At 46.5% G+C, this 22478-nt stretch overlaps 2 protein-coding genes across 15 annotated transcripts in view; both read left to right on the top strand.

Moving 5' to 3' along the window:
* The window catches only part of wu:fj29h11 (protein NO VEIN), a 46702-nt gene extending 31928 nt beyond the window's left edge, over positions 1 to 14774 (top strand). For all 14 annotated transcript variants that reach the window (XM_037980690.1, XM_037980687.1, XM_037980689.1 and 11 more), the window contains 17 exons: positions 278 to 420; positions 1122 to 1303; positions 2774 to 3033; positions 3126 to 3360; positions 3449 to 3632; positions 3994 to 4120; positions 4606 to 4692; positions 5022 to 5195; positions 5294 to 5574; positions 5773 to 5921; positions 6467 to 6551; positions 8087 to 8204; positions 12430 to 12561; positions 12647 to 12886; positions 13645 to 13786; positions 13863 to 14028; positions 14114 to 14774. In XM_037980690.1, coding sequence (XP_037836618.1) covers positions 278 to 420; positions 1122 to 1303; positions 2774 to 3033; positions 3126 to 3360; positions 3449 to 3632; positions 3994 to 4120; positions 4606 to 4692; positions 5022 to 5195; positions 5294 to 5574; positions 5773 to 5921; positions 6467 to 6551; positions 8087 to 8204; positions 12430 to 12561; positions 12647 to 12886; positions 13645 to 13786; positions 13863 to 14028; positions 14114 to 14536 — 3128 coding nt within the window. In that variant the 3' untranslated portion in view covers positions 14537 to 14774. The remainder of the gene's footprint in view (positions 1 to 277; positions 421 to 1121; positions 1304 to 2773; positions 3034 to 3125; positions 3361 to 3448; positions 3633 to 3993; positions 4121 to 4605; positions 4693 to 5021; positions 5196 to 5293; positions 5575 to 5772; positions 5922 to 6466; positions 6552 to 8086; positions 8205 to 12429; positions 12562 to 12646; positions 12887 to 13644; positions 13787 to 13862; positions 14029 to 14113) is intronic.
* A 1163-nt stretch (positions 14775 to 15937) lies between these two features.
* The window catches only part of bsk146 (brain specific kinase 146), a 15961-nt gene continuing 9420 nt past the window's right edge, over positions 15938 to 22478 (top strand). Inside the window, exon 1 of the mRNA XM_017416062.3 lies at positions 15938 to 16223. The gene's annotated coding sequence lies outside the window, so the exon portion shown is untranslated. The remainder of the gene's footprint in view (positions 16224 to 22478) is intronic.

Raw genomic sequence — 22478 nt, 5'->3', positions numbered from 1 at the left:
CTGCTGCCTGAAACCCTGAGGGCCTTGGCTCAGTTTGATATGCTAAAACAATGTTGCATTGTTGTTGGTTTTTTTTGGCAATAACAATGATGATAATTCACTTTGCTTGAATGACTAAATAACCAATATCAGAAGGCTGAAAACTCCACACTCTGTGAACCAGTCATTTGTCATTGCTTGCCAGGTTCACAGTTCGAAGCATGTTTTTTTTTTTTTTTTTTGTTCATTCCGTTTTTAAACCCTCGTCTCAATGCCCGTCTGCTCTCCTCTCTCCCAGGCTTCGATTGGATCTTGCTGAGTCCCTGTTACGTGCAGACAGACGACGACGTGGCAGGCTGGAGAGAGCTGCTGAGCAGGCTGGGCGTCAGAGACGGCCTCATCGTTCGCAAAGAAAGACGAACACTCGCTTCTGAAGAGCTGGTGAGGGGCGACACGTGCAAATTATTACTAACAAATAGGACAGTAAGCACGCACGATAAGGGCGGGTTGTGTAAGGACTGAATATTTACTGGTTGCACGGACACCCAGAGGCAGAACAGAAGCTTTATCTGCATCTGTGAGTCATTGGGACAAATATACAAAGTGATTAAAGGATAAAAATTGAGGGAGGGTGTTATGAGTCACACCACAAATGGAGAGATCGGTAGCTGCTTTGAGGTGGAAAAAAAGCAGGTGACTGATGGGTTGTTTCACAGCCAGGGCTGACACTGCACATCACACATTCCTGATGCCTGTTTTAACCCGAGCTACAGACACGAGGGATTAATGATGGCAACATTTATTCTGCCTTCATTTAACAATGGAAAGACAGCCTTGATGTGGAGCCTGCTTAACAATACAATACAGACCTCATCACAAACCTAATCATTTACTCTGTTTTATTTTAGTGAGGACTGTGAAAGAGATCAGAGTTTGGTGCCAGTTTTAAGCTAGTTGTACAAGATTAGATCAGAGGTAGGCCAGAAAAAATAAAAGAAGAAAACTGTATGGCACAAAACTGCAAAAATAGCAAGAAAGCTCCGTAGACCACTCCAGTCCCAGATGAATTTAAACACTTATGTGAGTTGTCATCACAAACCATGAAGCTCATTTATTTACACCCCCCCCCACTCCTCCATTAGGCCTCGAGTCCCTGGTCAGCTGAAAGTGCAGCGTGGCACCGACATCCCGGGGGGGACTGTGTGCTCGACGACTACGCCTGCGAGGAGTTCAAAGCCCTGGCCACGGCTCAGCTGCCGGGCTCACTCCTCCTGCAGCAGAGGACGGCTCTGCTGGAGCTGCTGGAGGCGAACTGGAACACCGGGTAACATGCCGTGATTATCCCGTTTGAAAAACCAGCAGGTTAAATGGAATTCTGTCGCGTAATAAGCTCCAGATAATAGCCAGGGATTTGGTTTAAACTGGTAACTAATCCCTGTTGTTTCTGCTGAGGCCATTAAGTGATTATTGAGACAAAGTGGGAGCGGCGTTTCGCAGTCAAGCATTTTGTCTCCCTCGGAGAAAACTAGTGATACTCAAGCATTTTCTCTTTATGTGCAACATTGCCAAGAATCCGAATGACTGACTGTAATAGACGAGCGTGAGTACAGGGCAGAGGTTTCCTAACGCATGCCGTCAAGTGTCCAGCTTTGGTTTTTGTTGCTTTTTTTTCTCTGAGCTGTCGGCAGCACACGTAGTACAGTCAGTACGTAGGTGGGTGGGTCAGAGCCGAGGAGGGTGATGAGGCATTACAAAAAAAAAAAAGGACAGCGCAGGCAGCAGTCAGTGAGGCTTCTTCTGTGCAGGAACACAGGTAGATGAGGACAGATGTTTATGTAACCAAGTAAGTGGAACAAGCTTTTCCTCATTGTTTGAAACGTGGAAAAAAAACCTCCCTTTTTTGTCTGATAAATATCACAGTCTAGTTTCACCAAAAGGTCAAACTGTCTCTAATAAATCTAACTTAAATGGCAGCTCTTTTTCTCTGGCATTAGAGCAGCTCTGCCTTGTGCCTTAAGTCTTTATAAAATGACCAATTTTTCACAATTTTGAGATGCAGCCTACATCATCTAAAAAAAACGACATTACTCTGAAAGGTTTACACATCAAAAGCATTTTTCTTTTCAATTATAACTTACAAAACATTTAAACAGCCAATTGCTAAAAAATAATCCCACATTTTCTATCAGTCCATACTGTTTTTTATCCATTTCTGCGCCTTGCTAAGATCTTTACTAGAGACATTAATGTTTAGTTTAACTGTGAACTATTTAAATAATTAGGGATTAAAGGTCAAGAAGTTCTAATTGCACAGCCAGAGCCTTATGAAGTTTTTTTTTTCTCCAAACTTCCTTTTTTCCTGTTTTGATTTAGTTGATTTTCATGTCTTATGATGTAACCAATCCCATTTTTTTATTCTAAAAGTGTCTCCTATCTTATGGTTGGTTAATCTAATTTTAATAATTCAGTAGAAAAATATACAGGATGTAATGATTATTGACCAATTTCAATAAAATATACAACCAAACGTGTTCAGTTTAAAGAAGGGTAAATGCTTTAGTAAAGTGCTTCAAATTCTGATAGTTGTAAGATATTTGATAATAATAATAATGTATTATAAACAGTTTAATATGTCAACCAATCTGAGGTTGTATTTTCCAGATTTTAGGACCCGTTAAGGAAAAGACTATACTTTTTTTCTGTGTAGACTCAAAACCTTTACATGATTTTATAATAGTTAAAGAATGCCTCTGTGTTTTGCTTGTTCCGACTGTGCCCTCCTCCATCTGTGCAGCCATGAGTACTCTCAGTACATCACAGCTAAGGTGATCGACAGCGATGGGCAGCCAGTGAAAAACACCAGGTCCTCCTTCTACCACTTCCTGTGCCATCTCGAGTGGGTGCCAGCTCATCGGCCAACGGAGGAAGAACAGCAAGAGAGAAAATTCCTGCGCCCGAGTTCAGTCTATCTGACGTCTCCCGAAGTCACCAGCCTCCTGGGGACTCACGTCTTTTACGTCGACTTAAACTCCAGCGAGTTCAGCAGAAAGCTAGGTGAAAAAAGGGTCCAATAAAATAACAAATATATCTGCTGTTCTTTAGTTAAAGTGGAGAGCCTCTCCTTAAACTTTCCACCTCTGCTTTAGGGATGAGGGAAACGATCTCTGTAGATGTTCTGATTCAGTACCTGAAGGAATGGTGTGTTGAGCCAGAGGCGGACGACCAGGAGACACCACCTGCAGACAAGACGGGGGGAGCCCGTTTCACCTCAACCGTTCAGCACATCCACAGCGTCTACACCTATCTGCAGACCAACTGTTCCCAGAACGTTCTGAAGGAGCTGTTCCAATACACCCCTGCTGTCTTCGTAGAGAGCAACAGGTACGTCATGTCCCCGCAGCTCCAAACGTCTTGAGATTAACGTCCAAAACCCAGACTCAGGTGGCTTCATGAGACCTTGCCTCTGCAGGCCAAATGATAAGTGGTGTTCAGGACGCTTCTACCACCTGAAAGAGGTGTGCTGGAGTGACAACACCGGCATGTTTCAGCGCTACAGACAGCTGACTCACCGAGCAGACAGCCCCATTCAGGACCCCAGAGTCCTGGCTCCTTTCTACAGCCAGCTGGACAGCATGAGAGACTTCTTCACCAGAGTAAGTCTCTCTCTTAAGGCTGTTCTACACAGAAACTATTTCTGATGTCTGTTGCTAACAGTCACAGATTGATTTCCATCGAGGAGCTGGTGTCTATCACCAGCAGTCACTGCGCAAGAGGCGGGGTCCATCAAAGGGACGACCATTCACAGTCTCACTCACACCCAGGGACAATTTAGAGTTGCCAGTTAACCTAACGTGCATGTTTTTGGTCTGTACCTGGAGGAAACCCGCATGTAAACTTGCTGGGAGGCGACAGTTCTGACCTCTGCACCCGCTGTTCCCCCCGTATCAGATCATAAGAGTGTCAAATCATAATAAAGTTAGTTAATGAATCTGTGATATTATCTCCTCCGTATAGCTGCTGAATGTGGATCTCAGTCCCACCATGAATCAGTACGTCGGCCTGTTGGAGCTGATCTGTTCCTCGTCACCCATGCCAACAGCTGAAGTGCTACAGGATGTCTCCATACTCTATGCCAAACTTGGTGAGTACATTTAGATCAGCAGACTTGTTTCAGGGGCTTTCTCGTGTCTGCGGCTCCGTCCCATCTGTCTGCGGCTCATTATGTCTTTGCTCAACAACCCTTGTCTTTTTCTGCCCAACTTCACTTGCTTCATCTTTCATTAGTTCTCCGACTGAAGATATTTCCTTTGACACTTAGATGTCTGACATCTCGTCCTAATAAACATTCCCTCTGTGATCTATTCAGAGCTTTGTGCTTTTCCAGTGTATTTCTCGGTGAGCTCAAGTGCCGCGAGGACCAGCACAAATCCCTTAGGCAGAAAAGAATTGGAGGCAGCACGGAAGAATCTGTCAAAAATCTGTTTCTGCCACAGAAATCTAAACAAAGCATTCAGAGAAACACAATAAGACTGGAGTTAGTTCAACACGCTGCCACTATTGTGATGCCATGATCCATACTGAGATAATTCAGTGTCATCTGACCTCATCTCTTTCTGGTTTTTTCAGCTCAGAAGTGCAAACCCCCAGTGTCTGGAGACCTGGATAGCAATCCTCAGTACAAACTGAATCACAGTTACTGCTCCAGTTTAAAAGGTGAGTGATGCGTTGGGGCTTTTGTTTGCCGTCTTAACAACAACGTGCTTTAAATGCAGCTGAGCAGGATTTGCTCCCGCAGCCTGAACATAGTTTACACTGGAAACTGAAAGCGGGAGGACATGGAGGATTTATTATTTCATGTAAAACCATTGAAAAAAATCCATTGCCATTTATCTGAGGCAGGAAAACAAACCAATTTTACATCCAGACAGCCATCACTGACTACTGTTTGTCTTTTAAATTTGTACTTGATTACCTTTTCGCCAGCGCAGCGAGAGAAAGAGTCGATGCTGAATGTTCTGTTTGTCTTCTTGCTTCGTGTCCAGGCATGGTGTCTGACAAGAGGGTCTTCCCAACCAAAGACAGCACCTGGGTGAGCCTGGCACATAAGCCCATGATCAGTGACAGCAAAGAGCTGGAGAAGGTGTTCAAACCTCGCAAGGTGTGTCTGCTCAACCTGCCACCGCCTGAGAAGAAGACCGTCCCCAAGGGCAAGGCTGGTACGCTGCCGCTTCATTTTTATGTAACAAATTGTCTGTCTCAGAGCGTATTTGGAAGAAGCAATGAAGTTTCTGACTCGCTGCGTGGTTTCCTGCAGGTCAGACAGTCTCGGCAGAGCGCGTCACAATTCCTGCCTTCAATGAGAAGGACAGGCTTTTGTTTTTGGAGATCTGCGGCATACGCCAGCTGTCCAGCTGCGTGAAGTCTGAGGCGCTGACGGAGAACCTGAGGCCCTGCCCGTCCATGCAGAGCATGGCGCACTCAGTCGTCCCCTACATCCAGAGGTTCCTCAAATACCATGACGAGCTGGCTGAGGTCTACTCCGAGCTGGTTCACAGGAATATAGCGGAGAGAATCAAACACCTTAACTTTGCACAGGTGAGATGGTCACACTGAGAGATTTTAGGCTCTCGCTAAAGTTGAGTTGTTGATGAAGCCTTCTGACCACAAACTTCTTAGGTTAAGCCTTTTATTTATTTTTTTTGTCCTGCTTGTGTGACAGGATTTAGCACCATAAAAGAGCGGCTCGTCCATCAATTTGTTTATAGCTGGCTAATCTTTGTCAACTGGTCGCAGGTGGGGAAGCTTTATATTCGCTACCAGCTGGATGTTGCCGACACCGAGGAGCCACTGATAGAGCTGCAAGATGTCATCTGTCTGCTGAAGGATGAGAAGTCGCTCTACATCCAGAAAGATCACCTCTCCGACACATTGGAAATCTGCAGGTTTGTGTTTGAGTTGCAAAAGCCCCAACCTGCGCCCCCAACCGTCCAGCTGGGTTTGTTTGTTTATTACGTCGCAACTGGAGGTGGGAAGGTTGCATCGCCCGGGTTTCCTTACAGCAAACCCACATCTTAATATATCGACCATCTGCCATTGGAAGAGATTTCTTTCTTCCTTTTATTAGCTAATTTAATTTGCCCTTTTGAGAGATTTCACCTGAAAACGACTGAACAATTCCAATCCAAAACGGTGGAGTCCCCCTCGATCATTTCCAGGGAAGCAGCACCTCTAACGTTAGGTGCTGTTGTTTTATTGCTCAACAAAGATCTGCATGATTCATTTGTTCAAGTAAGCGACAAGTTTGGTGAAAAATTCATTTTATCATAATACAAAAAAGACAAAAGCCAAGTTACAGTCAAACTAAGATAACTTCTTAATGACTTTAAATTTGAAATATGGATGCTGGTGTAATTTTAGGATCTACTGAGGCATTTTTTTTCCTCCTGGCTCAACAGCTTTTTTTGTTGTTGTTTTGTGTGTGTTGCAGTGAGCTGGTGAAGTTGTTCTGCACGGACAGCAGCCACAGAAAAGAGCTGAAGCATTTCCTGACCGGCCTGATAGCTTCGCTCGGTGTAAGTGACAGACGATCGCTAATCCATACCTCTGAAAAGGGTTTTTTTTTTTTTTTTTTTTTTTTTGCTCACTCACGCTCTCACATTCTGTCACTCTGGGTCTTTTTTTTCACTCGCACTCGACTGCAGCTCCCAGTAGAGGCTCTTCCCCTGAAGGGAGCCTCTGTTATTTTGTAAAGCAACTTTCCCTCGCCGCCGTCCTGCAGTGCAGCAGCAGAGAAGCTCACGTCAGGCCTCAGATTTGATCCCTGTCCAGTGAAGATCCTCCCTTTGAACAAAGGCTGCTTCTCATAAACCAAATAAAATCAGGCTAAACTGCAGCTGAATGTTTAAGATCTAGATTTTAATGTTTAAATGACTTGATTGGGAGGAGTCCCATTTATTTATTCAAACTAGGGATGGGTATTTTAAGCAAAAAACATTTTGAATTTGGATGTAATTATTAGTTTTTCTTTCGATATTCGACCCTCCTCGTCCGGTTCCCTGACACTTTCTAATAAACCAGAGGCTTCGGGCACAGAGACATGTGCTGCTGCTAATCCTGCTAGCCGAGCATCTTTATATTCCTTTCCCTCCCCACCAACGTGGAGGCAGGGATGCGCATATTCTGACAGTAAGCTGAGCTCACCCGTGATCATAGACGTCACTTTATAATCCTTTCAGAATAAACTGTGTTGGAAGAAAAAGACACAGTGACGCTCAAAGGTTTCTTTTTTTTTTTTTTTCTCGGAGGGGGTGGGAGATAGATGTTCTGTCGGACCAGAAATGTTGTTTTATGCCACAGAACTCACTAATTGTTCAGATTTGCCCATTTTAGCTTGACTTCTGATGTTTGTAAATCACTGCCCATCCCCATTTCCAACCAGAATAACAGGGTAAACACAGTGCCTTGCAAAAGTATCCACCCCACTGGGCAACCCTGACTGTTGCCCGGGTTCTTCACCAGTCTGAGCTTTATTGGAGCGTGGCAAAGAGAAAACCACGGCTGTCTCCCATCTGACCTGCGGAAGCTCGGACCTCCTTCAGAGAGCTCCCAGGTGTCTTGGTGGTCTCTTTCACTACCATTCTCCTTCTTCACGCTCACTCAGTTTGTGAGGACGTCCTGCTCTTGGTAGATTTACATATGTCCCACAATCCTTCCATATCTTGATGATGGATTGACGAGAACTCCTGGGGATGTTAGGACCTTGGAAATCCTTCTGCATCCATCCCCTGACTTGTACTTTTCAGTAAACTTTTCTCTGAGTTGAATTAGGACAGCCTTTTTAAAGGGGGTGCATATTTATGCAACTAATTATGTTACATGAAATATTTTCATTTAATTGGTATTAATCTGTTGAAATTTAATTTCACTTTGACACTGAAGGGTTTTTTTTGTAAAGAAGGCCCCTTAATAGTGATCAGGACTGATTTATGACAGCAATAAAAGCAGAGAACATTCGAGGGGGCGAATACTTTTCCAAAGCCCTGTATTACCAATGCATTTGTGTGTGTGTGTTATCATCTCACTCAGTAACTGTGACGATCCTCCGCAGGATCCAAAAGCTCTGAAGAGGTTTTTGACCAAAGAGGACATCAGAGAGCTGCCCAGTGATGAGGAGCAGTGGGAGGTCCCAGAGCCTGTCAGACCAGAACCCATCAGCCTGGACAGAGGTATGCACACACACACACACACACACACACTCACATGCGCGTGCACGCACATAGAGGTGAAAGGTGATCCACTGGTTCCTGATTGTCCTGTTATAACTATTTGTGGTCACATTAGCTGCTGTTCTGCTGTACATCACTTGGCGTCATCTCGCTCCAAGCCAGCGGCGGCTGGTGGTGATATTTGTAGGGTGGGCGAACAGATGCATAATAAAACGCTGCAGATTGAATTCAATAACAGAGGCATCCAATTTGAAATAAAGAAAACCTGCTATAAATTGACATTATGTTCTTTTTCAGCACAAAGACAAGCTTAAAACAAACCACCACCAGAAATCAAGCTCACACAGAGCCTCTGTCAGATGTCCAATACTTCATTCCTCGACAGCCCCCTCCAAACAGAAAACACGGAAAGCAGAAAAGAGATTTTTTTAGCTACACTTGCCGTTAGCCATTTGAATATCCTTTGGTCTATCCGCCCCAAACCTCTTCCAGTTTTCCCCCCAAAGACATTAAGGAAAGCGGGTGAGAAATTAAATAATCCACCTCGTTTTTTTAATCTTGCTCCCCATCATAACTAATCAGCCTACGCCAAACCACACCCACATACAGTCACGCTCGAGGCACGTTATTGTATGTCCACCCTGATTGGCTGAAGCCTGCCTTGGGCTGACCTTGGGCTGAAGCAGCAAACTGAGGGGGGCGGGACAAAACAGCTGTCAATCATTCTGTACCACGAAAGACATTGAATGAACGGGGCTGTAAAAAAGTTAGTCGTTTAGAAAGACTTTCTCCAGACTGTTTAGCATCACTTTTGTTGTAAATTTCACAAAATGTGATACGATATATTTAATTTGTGTTTAATAGGTATTCTAACATTTTTATTGTAAACACCAGGGAGGGCTTAGCCCTACTGGCCCACTGATACCAGCCGTCCCTGCTCCAAGCACAAGCATCTTTAATAAGACACTGAACTATGTGGGGTTTTGTGCTGGAAACAATAAATACTTCAGTTATTTAGTTTGAATTCTTTTAGAAAAACAAAACAAAACAATAAAACAGTGGGCTGCTGTCTGATTTAAATGTCATTTATAGGCAGGAAGAGACAGCAGATTTCTTAAAAACTTTTTTTTTTAGCTCTTGTGTGGGTATTCGTGTCAGCGGGGGACCGCTGTGTGGGACCGAGTAAAAATAAACGACATCGTCTGTAATTATTTCTTTTCAGCGCATGGAAAGAACAAATAACGTGTCAGCCTGTTTGATACGTTTTCAGCAGCTGCTGCGGCGCTTCGTGGCGAGGAGCCAGAACTGGGTTTGGGCTCATATCAAACCCAGTGTGTGAGGGCTGCACGCTAATTAGGATTAAAGACCCTCAGGGGCCCCTAGGCACGGACACACAGGGACCCTGGTTCAATTACAGACACACATGAATACACTATTACAAGTTAAATCCTACAGATAATCACCACCATATTTATCAAAGTCACAAGTCATTTACAGCAAAAGTCACTGAGTTCACTGTAAGACATTTTAACTTGTAACTGTGGTAATATTTGTGCTGAGTGGTGAATCATGCCCCTTTGGTGGGGACTCACCTGAATAAATTCACCTCTTGATGCTACGGAAACCATCATTATTACACAAAACGGCAGTATAACAGGGCGCGGCATCATACTATTTTATACAGCAAGCATTAGCCTTTAATGCTGTGGTCCACCGATTAGCCTACTAAAGCAGGAAACCAAATTAAAACCAATTTAATTAAAAAAGTCAATATCCATTTCCTTTTTTTTTTTCTTCAAGAAGAGTTTAATTCCTCCGGCATGCAGCCCAACACTGGTGCCTATGTTTCAGCTCCAAATAGAAGTTTCTTTTTTGTTTTGCCACGGAGGCTGATGCCAAAAGTCGAGTCGGTCCAGTCGCGTTTCTGTTCTGAGCTGAGGATGTCCGGACACGCCAGCTGCCCGTTGGACATCCAACGCTTTGTTCTGTAGGACTGCAAGAAAGCCCAAGCCAATGTTTAACTGGAAAGTTCCTGGAGAAACTGTGAAGAGGACTGCCATTGTGCGCGTTTGTGCTGAATGACAGTTGCTCCAAAAGCTGATGAGGTGGAAACGGGCATCATAAAGGGCTGATCCTGGACACATGAGGAGTCCAGCTGTGACGTTTCAACACGGTTTCAGAGCACGATCACATGGGTTCTTGTGGCCTTGACCTTTGACCTTGTGACCTTGAGTTCTAAAGGGGAATCCATTTGACCCATCGGGGTCCGGCTGTGAAGTTTGACCTTCTTGCGTTACACGGTTGCCGAGTTAGAGCACGCACAAGTTTAGGTCTGAATTTTGACCTCGTTAGCTTTGGCAGCCATTTTTTTTTTTTTTTTTTAACATTCAGTATGTGATGGGGCTCTGTGTCATCTACTGCCACGCCAAATTTCAGCTCCATATATTTAAAAAATGATCGAGTTGAAGCTGAAAGAAACTTTGAGGCGTACAAAATGCTGTCGTTTTTTGCGAATTACATCGCCATGGTAACTCGAAACGCCAATAAAAGTAATAGCCTGCATGCCGAGACCGAGCCGGTCGTTTTGACATAACATTTGTGTGGGTACGTCGCTCCGTTGGGGTATAATAAAGAGTCCTTATTCGTTGTAGAGTAATAGGTTACTGCATTACATCCAGTCCCCAAAAATCCCACTGAGTGAATGAAGCAAAACACAAACTCAGTAAATCCGTCAGAGTCAAAGTCTTCATGGTGTTCCCAAGAACCAGCCCCTGGATGTCACTGATTCTGACCACTGAATGTGTAGGGCCAGCGGAGAAGCCCTCACTGCTGGTGATGTTTATGCTCACAGCTCACCACCTATTACTGACATATAATAGTGTGACAAGATCAGCAAATGAAGCCTAGGCGTAAATTCAGACTGGAAGACCTGCTTCAGCCTCACCTGCATCTAATCGCTGCGTCGAGCACCTCCACTCCAGCCTATCAGCATCAGAACACGCCTCCATCTCAGCCCATCAGCGTCCGACCGCGCCTCCAGCGTATCCAATCAGCGAGCAAGCCTTCGTTTAAAAGGACTTCCATCATGGCCTCATCCGTTCACCGGTCGAACTTCAGCCCACCTCCACCCCTTCTCCACCCCCAGTTTCCCAGCTCCCTCAAGCTTCCTTCCCCTCTTTGACCTCCACCACCAGTGTTCGGCCCGGGGAAGACGCCTCTAATGCTCAACCTGAGCTTCTCCTCGAAGCGCATTGCTATTGTCGACACTCACGTCTTCCGCCGAGGTCCGAGCGCCAAATATCTTATGTCATTCATGTCAAATAAAACCATTTAATTGCAGCTTTTCTTTGTTGTGAGTCTATCCAGGTTGAAATCTCACTCTTGCTATCCAGAGTCGAGTTCAAATGAGGGTGAACTAATACGTGACATTCAGGCCTTTACACAGAACAGCAAAACCAAAAAATATCTGACGCTCCCACCGCAGCGCGTCACACTGCACGTAACGGGGCAACAAAAACCCGCTGAGGCCCAGATTCACTAAGATGGCATTCCAGGTGCCATCTGCTCCTTCATGGTGCCAATTATATGCTGGTGCAAACACATTCAGGACGGTGTCTCCAAATTGAAAACCCCAGGCTGGTATTTCCGCGAATATTTGATGGTTTTCGAATGTGGGCAAACTGCAGCAGCGCAGAGAGACGCCGTCGACAGCCGAGCGGGAGGCACAAAACCCCCGCTTTCAGAAAACTTCCCAACGTGTTCAGAAATGGTCGGGATAGCGTTGAGCCGACTCCGAGTCTGAAAGCTTTGCACGACGCACGCGAGCTTCAGCAGCTTAACATTTGGCTTTGAAATATAGATTCAGCTTCGGCCAGTTTTAAAACATCCCCTCTGTTTCATGCCGCCTCGTCGGAGTTGCACCCGTTTCAGCCGAAGAGAACATCTGCAGCGATCCGCATCTGCAGCTCAGGGGTGCTGGGATCACAGAGTTTGACGCAGAAACTGGAGCGTGAGATGAATCCTGACGTGTCCACGCTGGATTTTCCATTCTCCCTGACACTCGCTCCTAAATTTCGTTCTTATTTAGGCAGTTTTTGTGGAGTTTCTTTTCTTTGGGATCAAAGATTTCAGTGCAAACTCTGTTTTTGCAGCATAACAATTTCAAAACGTGATTTTATTCCCCCCCATCTTCTTCGGTTTTAATCCTTGACTTCTTGTCTTGCAGTTCTGTCAAGGAGTCATTCCTCCATCAGCTCCCTGGAGGAGCCGGCTCGCCCTGCCCCCGCCGACGGGGAGCAGACGCTGGCTTGCTGGCCTCCCCGAGCATCCATGCAGAACACGGGCAGCATCCACCCCAGTACGTACCCTGAGGAGAACAGGGTTTTTGTTCTTTAAAAGCACCATAGAAGCTACACGTTGCTGACGTTCCTCCGTCCCGCCAGGTCAGGCCAAGAGCAGCGTGGTTGAAGCCGTCCTAAAGATGTGGCCCCCGCCTGCCAGCCCGAAAGACAAAGAGCCCCATATGGAAGTTGGTCATGGCGGGAAAAGCCACGAGGGAGAGCAGCCTCCCTGGAGCGGCGGCGGCGTCAGACCGGCGGGCCTCCCTGAGCTGCAGAGAGTCATGAGCCACCCAGGACCGCCTCCCACTGCCGCCGTGACCACCAGCACACCCAGACCCCCAGGTTTCGACAAGATAATATCTTCGTAACAACATGAAAATTGTCTGTTTGGAGCTGCAGGTCGTAGAAATGAGAAAAAAAAAAAAAAAACACTCAGCTGATCATTTAGCAGGAGCTAAATATAATACAGAAACAGCTTCATGTTCAGAACTGATTTTTAGTCACCTCTCACAGCGCGAGAAGAACTCAATATTAGCTTCGCGTCATCTCTAATGTGGGATCTTTCAGCCATTTTGAAGCAAGGTTTTGTGGGGAAAGTTATAAGCAGTTAGTGTCTTACCTGCTGTGGATAGCTCTCTCACCAAACTCACTTTGGAGAAATCGAGTTTACATCCGACGGGACGGATAAGCTGACGCTAGTCCACACAGCCAAAGTCTCTGCACAGTTATTTACATATTGTGGGTATTTGTAAACATAAATAGCAGCAGCAGCAGCTAGCTATAGCACTTTCAGGGCAGCTTGGGATCCCTTTTGGTGGAAATATACTGTTTCTTAGAAAAAAAGGGGTCTTATCAGACTGAGATTTTGATTATTCAAACTGAGGTCGTTCAGAGAGTCGTCTACAACTGGGAAGATTTTAGCCGTTTATAACTTTTCTGCAGAACCCCACTTCAATGTTGCTGGAATATGCCTTTAAAAGGCTCCCGTTAACGCTGCATGAGAGTTTGGAAACGACAAAGCAGCACACAGACTTCACGGATCGTTCGTGTTTCTGAACGTCCTGCTCACGCTCCCTGTTCCCTGTTTGTGACGCCGACAGAGCGCAGCCAGCTGAGTGAGACTGGCGAGTCGGGCAGAGCCGAGGGTGGAGAGAAGAACCTCCCAGCTCCGGGACCAGCACCCAGTCCTCTGTCTGCGCAGCCTGCCGAGTCCTCCGGCGAGCAGCCCGCTCCGAACAACCCGTAGGCTTCGTCCGCTCTCCTCAGAACGTCTGAAATAATCTTCTCCCGGGTCATTCATTCTTTGTCTCTCTGTCAGACCCGTCCTCGATGCTGTGGTGACCTCCGGGACGTTCCAGGGGACTGCAGCTGCTGCAGAGACCCAACGTCCTCTTCTCAACCTGGACTTCCCTCTGTGGAACAAAGACCAGGCTTCTCAGGCCACGCTGGAGGACATGGAGCTCACCTGCCAGAGACCCCCCACCGTCAGTATGCTTTCTGCCGACTCAGCGCGGTCCCACTTTTTGTTTTTTCTTCTTTCTTTTTAACACCTGCGCCGCTCCTTCGCAGGTGGTGGTGTCGGACGAACCGATGGACCTGCTCGCAATCGGCGAGTGGGGGGAGCGGCTGGTCAACTCCTTCCTGTGCAGCTGGCGGGACGGCGGCGACCCTGCGCGCCCCACTCACGTCCTGTGGTGCAACGAGAGCGGCGAGAGCGGCCAGCCCTACGACTTCAAGCTCACCTTCGAAGGCGGGGCCGCGCCTGGCCCGGGGCCGGTGGTGTTCGTGGAGGTGAAGTCCACCGTGAGGAAGGAGAAGTCCTTCATCCACCTCTCGGCGAACGAGCTGGACTTCGCGCTGAAAGAGAAGGACCGCTACCACATATACAGGGTGTACAGCGCCGGGGACGCTCAGAACGTTCACCTGTGTCGCATTCGGAACCTGGCACAGCATCTGCACACCAAAGACTTGGCACTTTATCTCTTTGTATAACTTCTTTTTATCTCCAGGGTCGTATTTGCACTAAACTCACAGCCCCTACCCTGTTAGCAGCAAATATGTTGCATAGGAGCTTTTATAGATCTTTAAACGTTTTTATCTGCTCCTTATTTACCCTGATGTGTTAAATGTCACGTCAGCAGTTGCACTGAGTGTTTTAATCGTTGTTATTACAGCTCCTCATATTCACTTGAGCATTCCTTTGAAATAAAATCACTTTTGTCTGGTTCAACATGGCTCCTCTTCCTTTAAATAATACTTGAGGTGTTTCTTCAGTGACACAGGTTATTAAAACTGGAGGTTTAGGCTAAACCAGGTAGTAGTTGGGTTCTTTACTTGCTCCCATCATTTCAGGTAATTATTCTGTCCCGCTGAACAGGCAGTAAACTACAACCTGCTCAGTGGGACAGGGATTGGCAGGAAAATTAAGGCTTTTTAGAGGTTTTTGAACAGCCAAACAAAAAAACTACAATAAATTAAATTTAGCCCAGGTGTCTCCCATTTCTCTTGATCTCTGCTGAGATGTTTCTACACCTTGAATGGAGTCCACCTGTGGGAAATCAAAGTAACTAGAAATGATTTAGAAAGGCACAGACCTCTCTACAGGAGGCCTCCCTTAAAAAAGCAAACCGTGAGGACGAAGGAAGCGCCCGCAGAGCTCAGAGACAGGGTTATTTTTTGAGACGCAGATCTGAGCGCTGAAGGTTCCCAAGAGCTCGGTGGCCTCCAACTGGACCAAAGGTTCACCTTTACGAGACGACAATAAGCCGAAACCACACAGAGAGGACAACACAGGAGTGGCTTGGAGACAACTCTGTGGATGTCCTAGAGTGGACCCTGTCAAACATCCCTGGGGAGACCTGAAAATGGCTCCAACGGTCCTGATCCAACCGCTTAAGAGGATTTACCAAGAAGAATGACAGAAAATCCCCTGATCCAGGTGTGCTAAGCTTGTTGCATCAAACCCCAAAACACTGATTTCACTTTGTTATTATGGGGTACCGAGTATAGATTAATGTGGTGAAATTAAATCAAAGGATTGTGGCTTCAGGCCGCAACACAACCCTACTTTATGAAGTCTGTAAATTTGAAAAGTACAGGGCATGACAAGTGGAGAGATAGTGTTTCAAGACTTATTTATTTAAAAAAGTGAACCTAAATTGAGGCTATTAAAACATAATTTATATATTTACTTCGAGCATCACTAAATCCATCCCTCGCTTCGCATTTTGTGAAGTTTCCGACGGGCCCTGAAGGCAGCGTAGTCTGTACAGAGACAGCGAGCGGCGCTGCGATTGGTCGGAGCGAGCGAGCGAGCGGTCGGGGGTAGGAGGGCGGGGCCTGGCCCCTCTCTCCGCTCCTCCTGGTCCAGCCTCCTCCTCCTCCTCGTCCTCCTCCACCCCATCCGAGAGATCAGACCGATGCGGAGACAATAGCACGCAGTCAGAGCCGCTCTAAGTGGGGGGGCAGGAGAGGGAGGTGGGCAGCTGGCGGTGCAGGCAAGGCGGAGGATGCTCGGCGCCACTTCTTCCAGCCACGCACGGATGCTCGCAGCGGGACTCGGGCGGCTCACCTGGCCCGTGGCATGAGGTGAGCTCACCTCCGCGCGCGCGCGTGCTTCGCCGCAGTCTGGGCTGACAGCGTGGACGCCACCGGCCTCCGCATGGGCGCCGACTGACGGGTGAGTAGTCGCCCCGGGTGGGGGGAGGGGGGGATAGGAGGGAGGGTGGCGATGGGAACGATCCGTCCTCATCCTCACCTGCAGCCCTCCGGCCGAGGCCCAGGAAAACAAAGGACCGATCCCAGGTAAACAACACCATCTTGAAAATATTCAGGCTGCAGTGGAGTTTCATACCCTTTTTCCCCTTGTGTATGCTGTGATTTTGAGGGGGGGAGGGGGGGGTGTCAGGTGTATGCAGCAGCTTGTGCATATGTGTGTGTGTGTGTGTGTGTGTGTGTGTGTGTGTGCCTTGTGCTTCAATCACTGTGGAGTGGCAGTGATTTGTCCTGGAGATTCAGACCTCTGCAGGTGAGATCCAGCTCAGCTGCTGAGGCTGAGCAGAACCCCCCCCCCCAACATCACACAGGAGCATGATGTTTACATCCTGGGAGACCACAGCCTCACACTCTGCCTCAGAGGAAGAGCAGAATGCATCTTTGTGCAAAAGAAAAAGGTTTACAAAGGAAAAAACAAGAATAAAATCCCTTCAGCGTTCCCTTAGCTGAGCCTAACGTTGTGTTCTTATTTCGTAGAATCGACAGGAAGGGAAAGGAGATGCTGAGTTCCTTTAAATCACATCACACACACACACACACACACACACATACTCACAGTCCAGCATGATGAGTCACAAATGATAATGTAGGTTACATCGGTGCTCGCTCTGGTGCGAAACAGACTCTTGTCCAAAAAACAAGGGTCAGACTCTGGTTGTTAAAGCGCCGCTGGTTTGCGTTTTGAAGATCCAGGGTGTCCAGCAGGACGGTCCGATGTGGACGATATGAAAACACATTTTAACATGTGCACATGAGAAAATACACGAAGAATCAGCTGGTTAATCAAAGCAAACGGCGTAGAACAGTGGCACCAAAGATTGTGGTCATGTCAGTTTGTGAGGACCATTCGTGTCCACGTTGGGACAAAATGGACTCTTCTTCAAGGTGAGACTTGGTCTTAAGGTTAGGGTTTGCTTTTAGGGTAAAGTTTGAGGTTAGAGTTAGAATTGGGCATCCATTTTGTAATTGTTGGAGGTTAAGTTGAGGAGCAGTGTTTGGATGTCAGGACCCTAGGAAAATAACAAAAAAACCAAATGTGTTTTTCTAAACGTGTTGGAATCATCACATTTAAACTGCAGATCTGTAAAGATTGTAGAAGGTGTCAAAATGCCAGATTGGACACATAATTAACTTTTTTTTTTTTTTTATTGTCATCTCCAAACAGGGCTGGGTTTTCTCCCTCATTTCACCCAAGCGCCGTTGTTGGGTTTGTCTGTGCTGTACAGGTTAGGTTGTGAGCGCCCTCTTCCCAGTTCAAACGACACGTTCTGATGGATTCCCTGTGTGGGGGATTCAAATCAAAGCTGGCGAGATTCTAATATTCTCATGTTTATTCACCGACACGCTTCAGATGAAGACGTTTAGCTCAGCTGAAGTAAACAGAGGTGGAGATAATTCACTGAATACTGGATGAGCTGATTCCTGAGGCCATGTAAAGACAAAGAAAAGTAATTTATTTCGAAGGAGAAAAAAAAAGGGTATTTTGGTCCATTCCAGGTTGTTTATTGTGTGTCGTTTCACAACAAAGGACAGCTGCGGCTGCAGCTGCGATTTCTTAAAAAGCCGCAAGTTTAGAAAATCCTTTTTTTCTGTGAAAATGCAGTTTGAGTGCTGAGAGCCGAACGACTGCTGAAGAAGCTGAAACTGAGTGGTTTAAGCTAAATGAAGGAGAACATTAGCTAAAAGCTAAAGAGGGGGAAAAATAATCTAATAGCTAAAAGGAGCAAAACATAGTCTGAAAGCCAAAAAATATAATAACCACGCCAGCTAAAATTCAAAAAGAACCAAAAAGATAGCTAAAAGCTAAAAGTGTCAAAATGCTACCTAAAGGTAGAAAAACACTAGCTAAAATCTGAAAGTGGGGAAAAAGATAGCTAAAGGCTAAATGTAGCAAAAGACTAGCTAAAACTAAGAAAACAGTAGGTAAAAGTAGTAAAAGGCCAGCCAAAAGCTAAAGTAGTTAAATGCTAGTCTAAAACTAAAAAATAAATCTAGCTAAAAGTCAAAAGTACCAAAATGACAGCTAAAACCTAAAAGTATCAAATGTTACCCAAAAGTAGCAAAACACTAGCTAAAATCTGAGCATGGGACAAAGATGGCTTAAAGCTAAATGTAGCAAAAGGCTACAAAAAAAGGTGATAATAGCAAAATGGCAGCTGAAAGCTAAAAGTATCGTAAGGAGACGAAACCTGACCACGTAGCTGAATAAGATTTTAAAGAGCTGAACAGATCTCAGTGCATTTCTATGGTAAAAACTCTTTGTAAATAAAAGTATAAGTCATTGAAACCAAAAGCCCCAGTGGTTGTGGCGGCGGCGGCAGCCATCTCCTGAATGAGCTGAACATTTTCATGCAAGAGTGGCTAAAATAACACAAGACATGAAGAAGTAGTTAGATTTTAAAAAAAGAAGTAGTTAGATTTAAAAAAAAAATTAAACCAAAAACCATGCAGAACGATTAAAGCAGGGATCAGCACCGTCAGTAAACAGCTGTCTGAATGGAAGGTCCAGGTCCAAAGGGTGGGACAGCCTGTCCGGGGCTGTCCTTCAGACCCTCTGTGGACCGAGCCGGTCCGGAGAACCCAAGACCTGATGGAGACGATGTGTTGGAACACCTGCTGCTGACTCACCCTTACACTCCTGAAGAAGAACAACGCCTAGCTTTTATTACGTCTGCCTGTTGGTCTCAGCTGCTGCAGGACAGCCTCTCAGCTTTCTGTTACCTTGGAGCCCAACCCATCAGCCGTTCAACGATTAATCGCAGGTTTCTTCAATCCTGTCCCTGAGCTGGACCAGATTCAGACGGACTCTTTCAGAAAAAAGCCGATCGATTATCAAACTCGGAAACAGTTTAAACTAGAAAATCTCTGAAGACGTTTTGGGCGTTGCCAGTGGAACGACATGGAAAGACGTGTTAAAGCTGCTGCCGGTGGCTCATTAGGGGTCGCCCGGACCGGATGGCACTCTTATTAAGACAGGCAGGAACACAAAGTAGAAAGTAAGCCTCAAACTAAAAGCTGTTTTTGTTTTAGGAAATAAAAAAAACTCCTGAACCGTAAGTGGCTGTCTCATTAAATAGGACTAAAAGGAGGCATCCCTTCCAGTTTTGAAGAGAAAACTCTGAGCTCAGATACAATGGCAGTCAATGAGGGTTTGGATGTGCAAACTCTGCACTCTAGGGGGGGGATTTGAGAGGAAATCTGTAAGTCGTTTATTGGCGAGAGACCCACTGGGTAAAAGAGGAAAAGAAATCTATACCTTCTGATGCATAAGAAGTGGAAAGCGGTGGCAGTCAGATGAGTTTGCACATTCCAAGTACTGTGACTGCGCTGTATGACTGAGTTGCACATTCTGTTGTATTTTTTTTTTTTCCAAAGCTGTGTGTGGAGTAACCGATGGGAAATGATGGAAACGGAACAACAGCTGAATCGTGCGAAGCCTCTTCTACGTCGACGTCCTTAACAACTGGAGCTGCTTTTAACTGGACTTGAACTAAAACTCGCACGCGCGTTCCTCCGTAGGGTTGAGATTGATGCGATGCTCCAAACTCAAGCTGAAACTGAACGGAGCTCAAAGGTCACCGGAAAAGAAGAGGAGACTGAAATGACCGTCGACCTTTTGGATCGAGCTTTAAATGTCAGATATCTGCTCCACTCGGTACGTTGCGTTGTCATGATCTCAGCTGGTGTTGTTGGCTCGAGACGTTCTCATTATTTCTCCCCACAAACACCGACGCTTTGCAGCAGTCCTTATCGTTGTGTCCTGCTGTCTTCTCTTTCTCATTATTTCCTCTTATAGACTGATCCCTGTTGGGTACAGGGCCTTACACAAGCACATACAGGCTCTTATTGTGTGTGTGTGTGTGTGTGTGTGTGGTCAGCCACTTCTGGTGATGATGGCAGCTCATGTAAACAGAAGACAAATTGACTGGCGCTGGGGGAGAAAAAAAAATTGAACTGTTCGTGTCACGTGCGTGCTGCTCAGCAAAGCCGAAATCCTCGCGGAGAACGCCGGTTGAAGACGGCGTTAGTGGCAGTGGCAGGAGGGCACGGCACGGCTCAACGCAAGGAGGGGGCGGAAGTGGCTGCAGTCGTCAACCTTGGCTCCGTTGAACGCGCCCGCTGGTTGCGTAAGCAGTCTGGGATTTAGCCGGCTGCGGGGCCCCGGTTGCTGCCCTGCTTTCACGACCGCCTCAAACCCGGCGGCGCGCAGTGTCAGTGCTGAGCCAGGAGGACGGAGGAGGAGGCGGGAGGGAGGATTTGTAATCAGCTGAAAGGAACATGATGTATTTTGTGTCTGCTCCCAGGACGCAGAACGTCAAAGCCTGTGGGAGGACACAGTCCCGAGGAGCGGGGCTTAAGTCGCAAGCAGAGAAATGCAGTTTGGTTAAAAAAAAAAAAAAGGAGAAAAAAAAGGGAAGGGCACGTGGTGCAGGTGTATAAGAAGTGGCTTTGATTTGAAGGGCTGGGGCTCGTCACAGGACATGTTCGGATGCCAGCAAATATCCCACAGAAACATAAAGTCTAAGCAACTAAAACATGACAAACCATCCATGTCTGACCTTGCTGAGGTGACCAAATATAGCAGAAAAAATATCATGACTGGCAGGCCTAACAATAAAGGGATAGTGTGGTCATTTTGGAAGTGATGTTCTGTCAAATAATTATCAATAATTAGTACTTTATTGGTGGCACAGTGGAGCAGTGGTTAGAGCTGTCCACTTCCAGCAAGAAGGTTGCAGGATCACATCCTGGCCTTGGGCCTTTCTGGGTGGAGTTTGCCTGTTCTCCTTGTGGTCATGTGGGTTTACTCCGAGGTACTCCGGTTTCCTCCCTCAGACCATATTTTTGGTCTGTTAGGGTGACTCTAAAGTTCCCCTAGGTATGAGCGAGAGCATGAATGGTTGTTTGTCTCATTTGTCTCTACGTGGCCCTGCGATGGACTTGCGACCTGTCCAGGGTGTCCCCCGGCCTCTCACACAGTGACTGCTGGAGATAGGCACCAGGTCCCCGTGACCCGGAATGGAGAGGCGGGTAAAGAAAATGGATGGATAGTACCTTCTCAGCAGTGGCATCCGTCATAGAGCTCGGAGTGGGAAGAAAAGGGCAGAAGGCTGACGACTAGCCAAACGAGTATCGTTCTTCAGGCTTCGGATTTGGTTTTCTGCGTAGAAGTTGGAAACAATTATCGTCTTTCCTGTTGTGGACAGCCCTTTGAACTGGCTCGGTTTGGAGAACTTAAATTTACATCCAGCAAGACTGATTTATTTCCATGAATCTCGATGAAGCTTTGGGACTTGTCGCTAGCTGGGTTTGAGCTAGCCGTTAACTCTTGTTGGACTGACCCTTAGCAGCAGGCTAAAGGTGTCACGCCAAAGTGAGGAGGTTTTTGCTTTGGGCTAATTTAGCGTTCTTTCGCATCTGTGTGACATTTTGGAAACGAGTTGCTTGACAAGCGTTAAAGAAATTATAGAAAAGGGGCACTCATTTGGATAGCTATTGGAGGAAGACTTCTGACTGATATATCAGGGCTGCTAACTATTGAAAACTATTTAACAGAAACACCAGACTACCTCTTTAAATATCAGAGTTTGCATGTAACACTATGAAATTAAAAAAAAAAAATCCAAGTTGTTTAAAAACGGCTTGTCCGAGCGGAGCCGCAGAAACTTCGAAGGCTCACTTTTTACTCTGCGTCTCTGTCTGTCTTTCAAAGAGCGCTGTCAGGGAACGAAAGACACAAGGTGTGTGGTTACCGCGGTGACCCCAATGAGCCACCGGCAACGGCTTCACCTCTTCACGCTTTGAACGTCGGCATTTTGTCAGCTCGGATCAGAACATCGGGCCGTCGCTGCGGAAATTCTCCATTTTTATTCTTTTTCCTCTTTCGTGTTTTTATGCATCAGTTTGTTTAGCTGCAGGGGGAGGGAGGAACCCTGTACGCGCTCAGCTACTGAACAGGAGCTGGCTCATAAATTGCCCGAGCATATTTCTGGAGCGTGTTTGCGCGAAAGCGGCCGGAGAGTCGACGAATCGGCCGCACCAACCCCCGGCAGCACGCCTTCCACGCCTGGCAGCTGCATGGATTTGCAGCTGAAAACAGCAACCAGTAGATGTCTGCTACTGGAGAGGAAGGCCGAACAGACTGCCCCCCCCCCCCCCC

This window comes from Kryptolebias marmoratus, linkage group LG17, assembly GCF_001649575.2.
Source record: "Kryptolebias marmoratus isolate JLee-2015 linkage group LG17, ASM164957v2, whole genome shotgun sequence".
In the NCBI taxonomy this organism is placed as follows: domain Eukaryota; kingdom Metazoa; phylum Chordata; class Actinopteri; order Cyprinodontiformes; family Rivulidae; genus Kryptolebias; species Kryptolebias marmoratus.
This window is presented reverse-complemented; position numbering and strand designations above follow the sequence as displayed.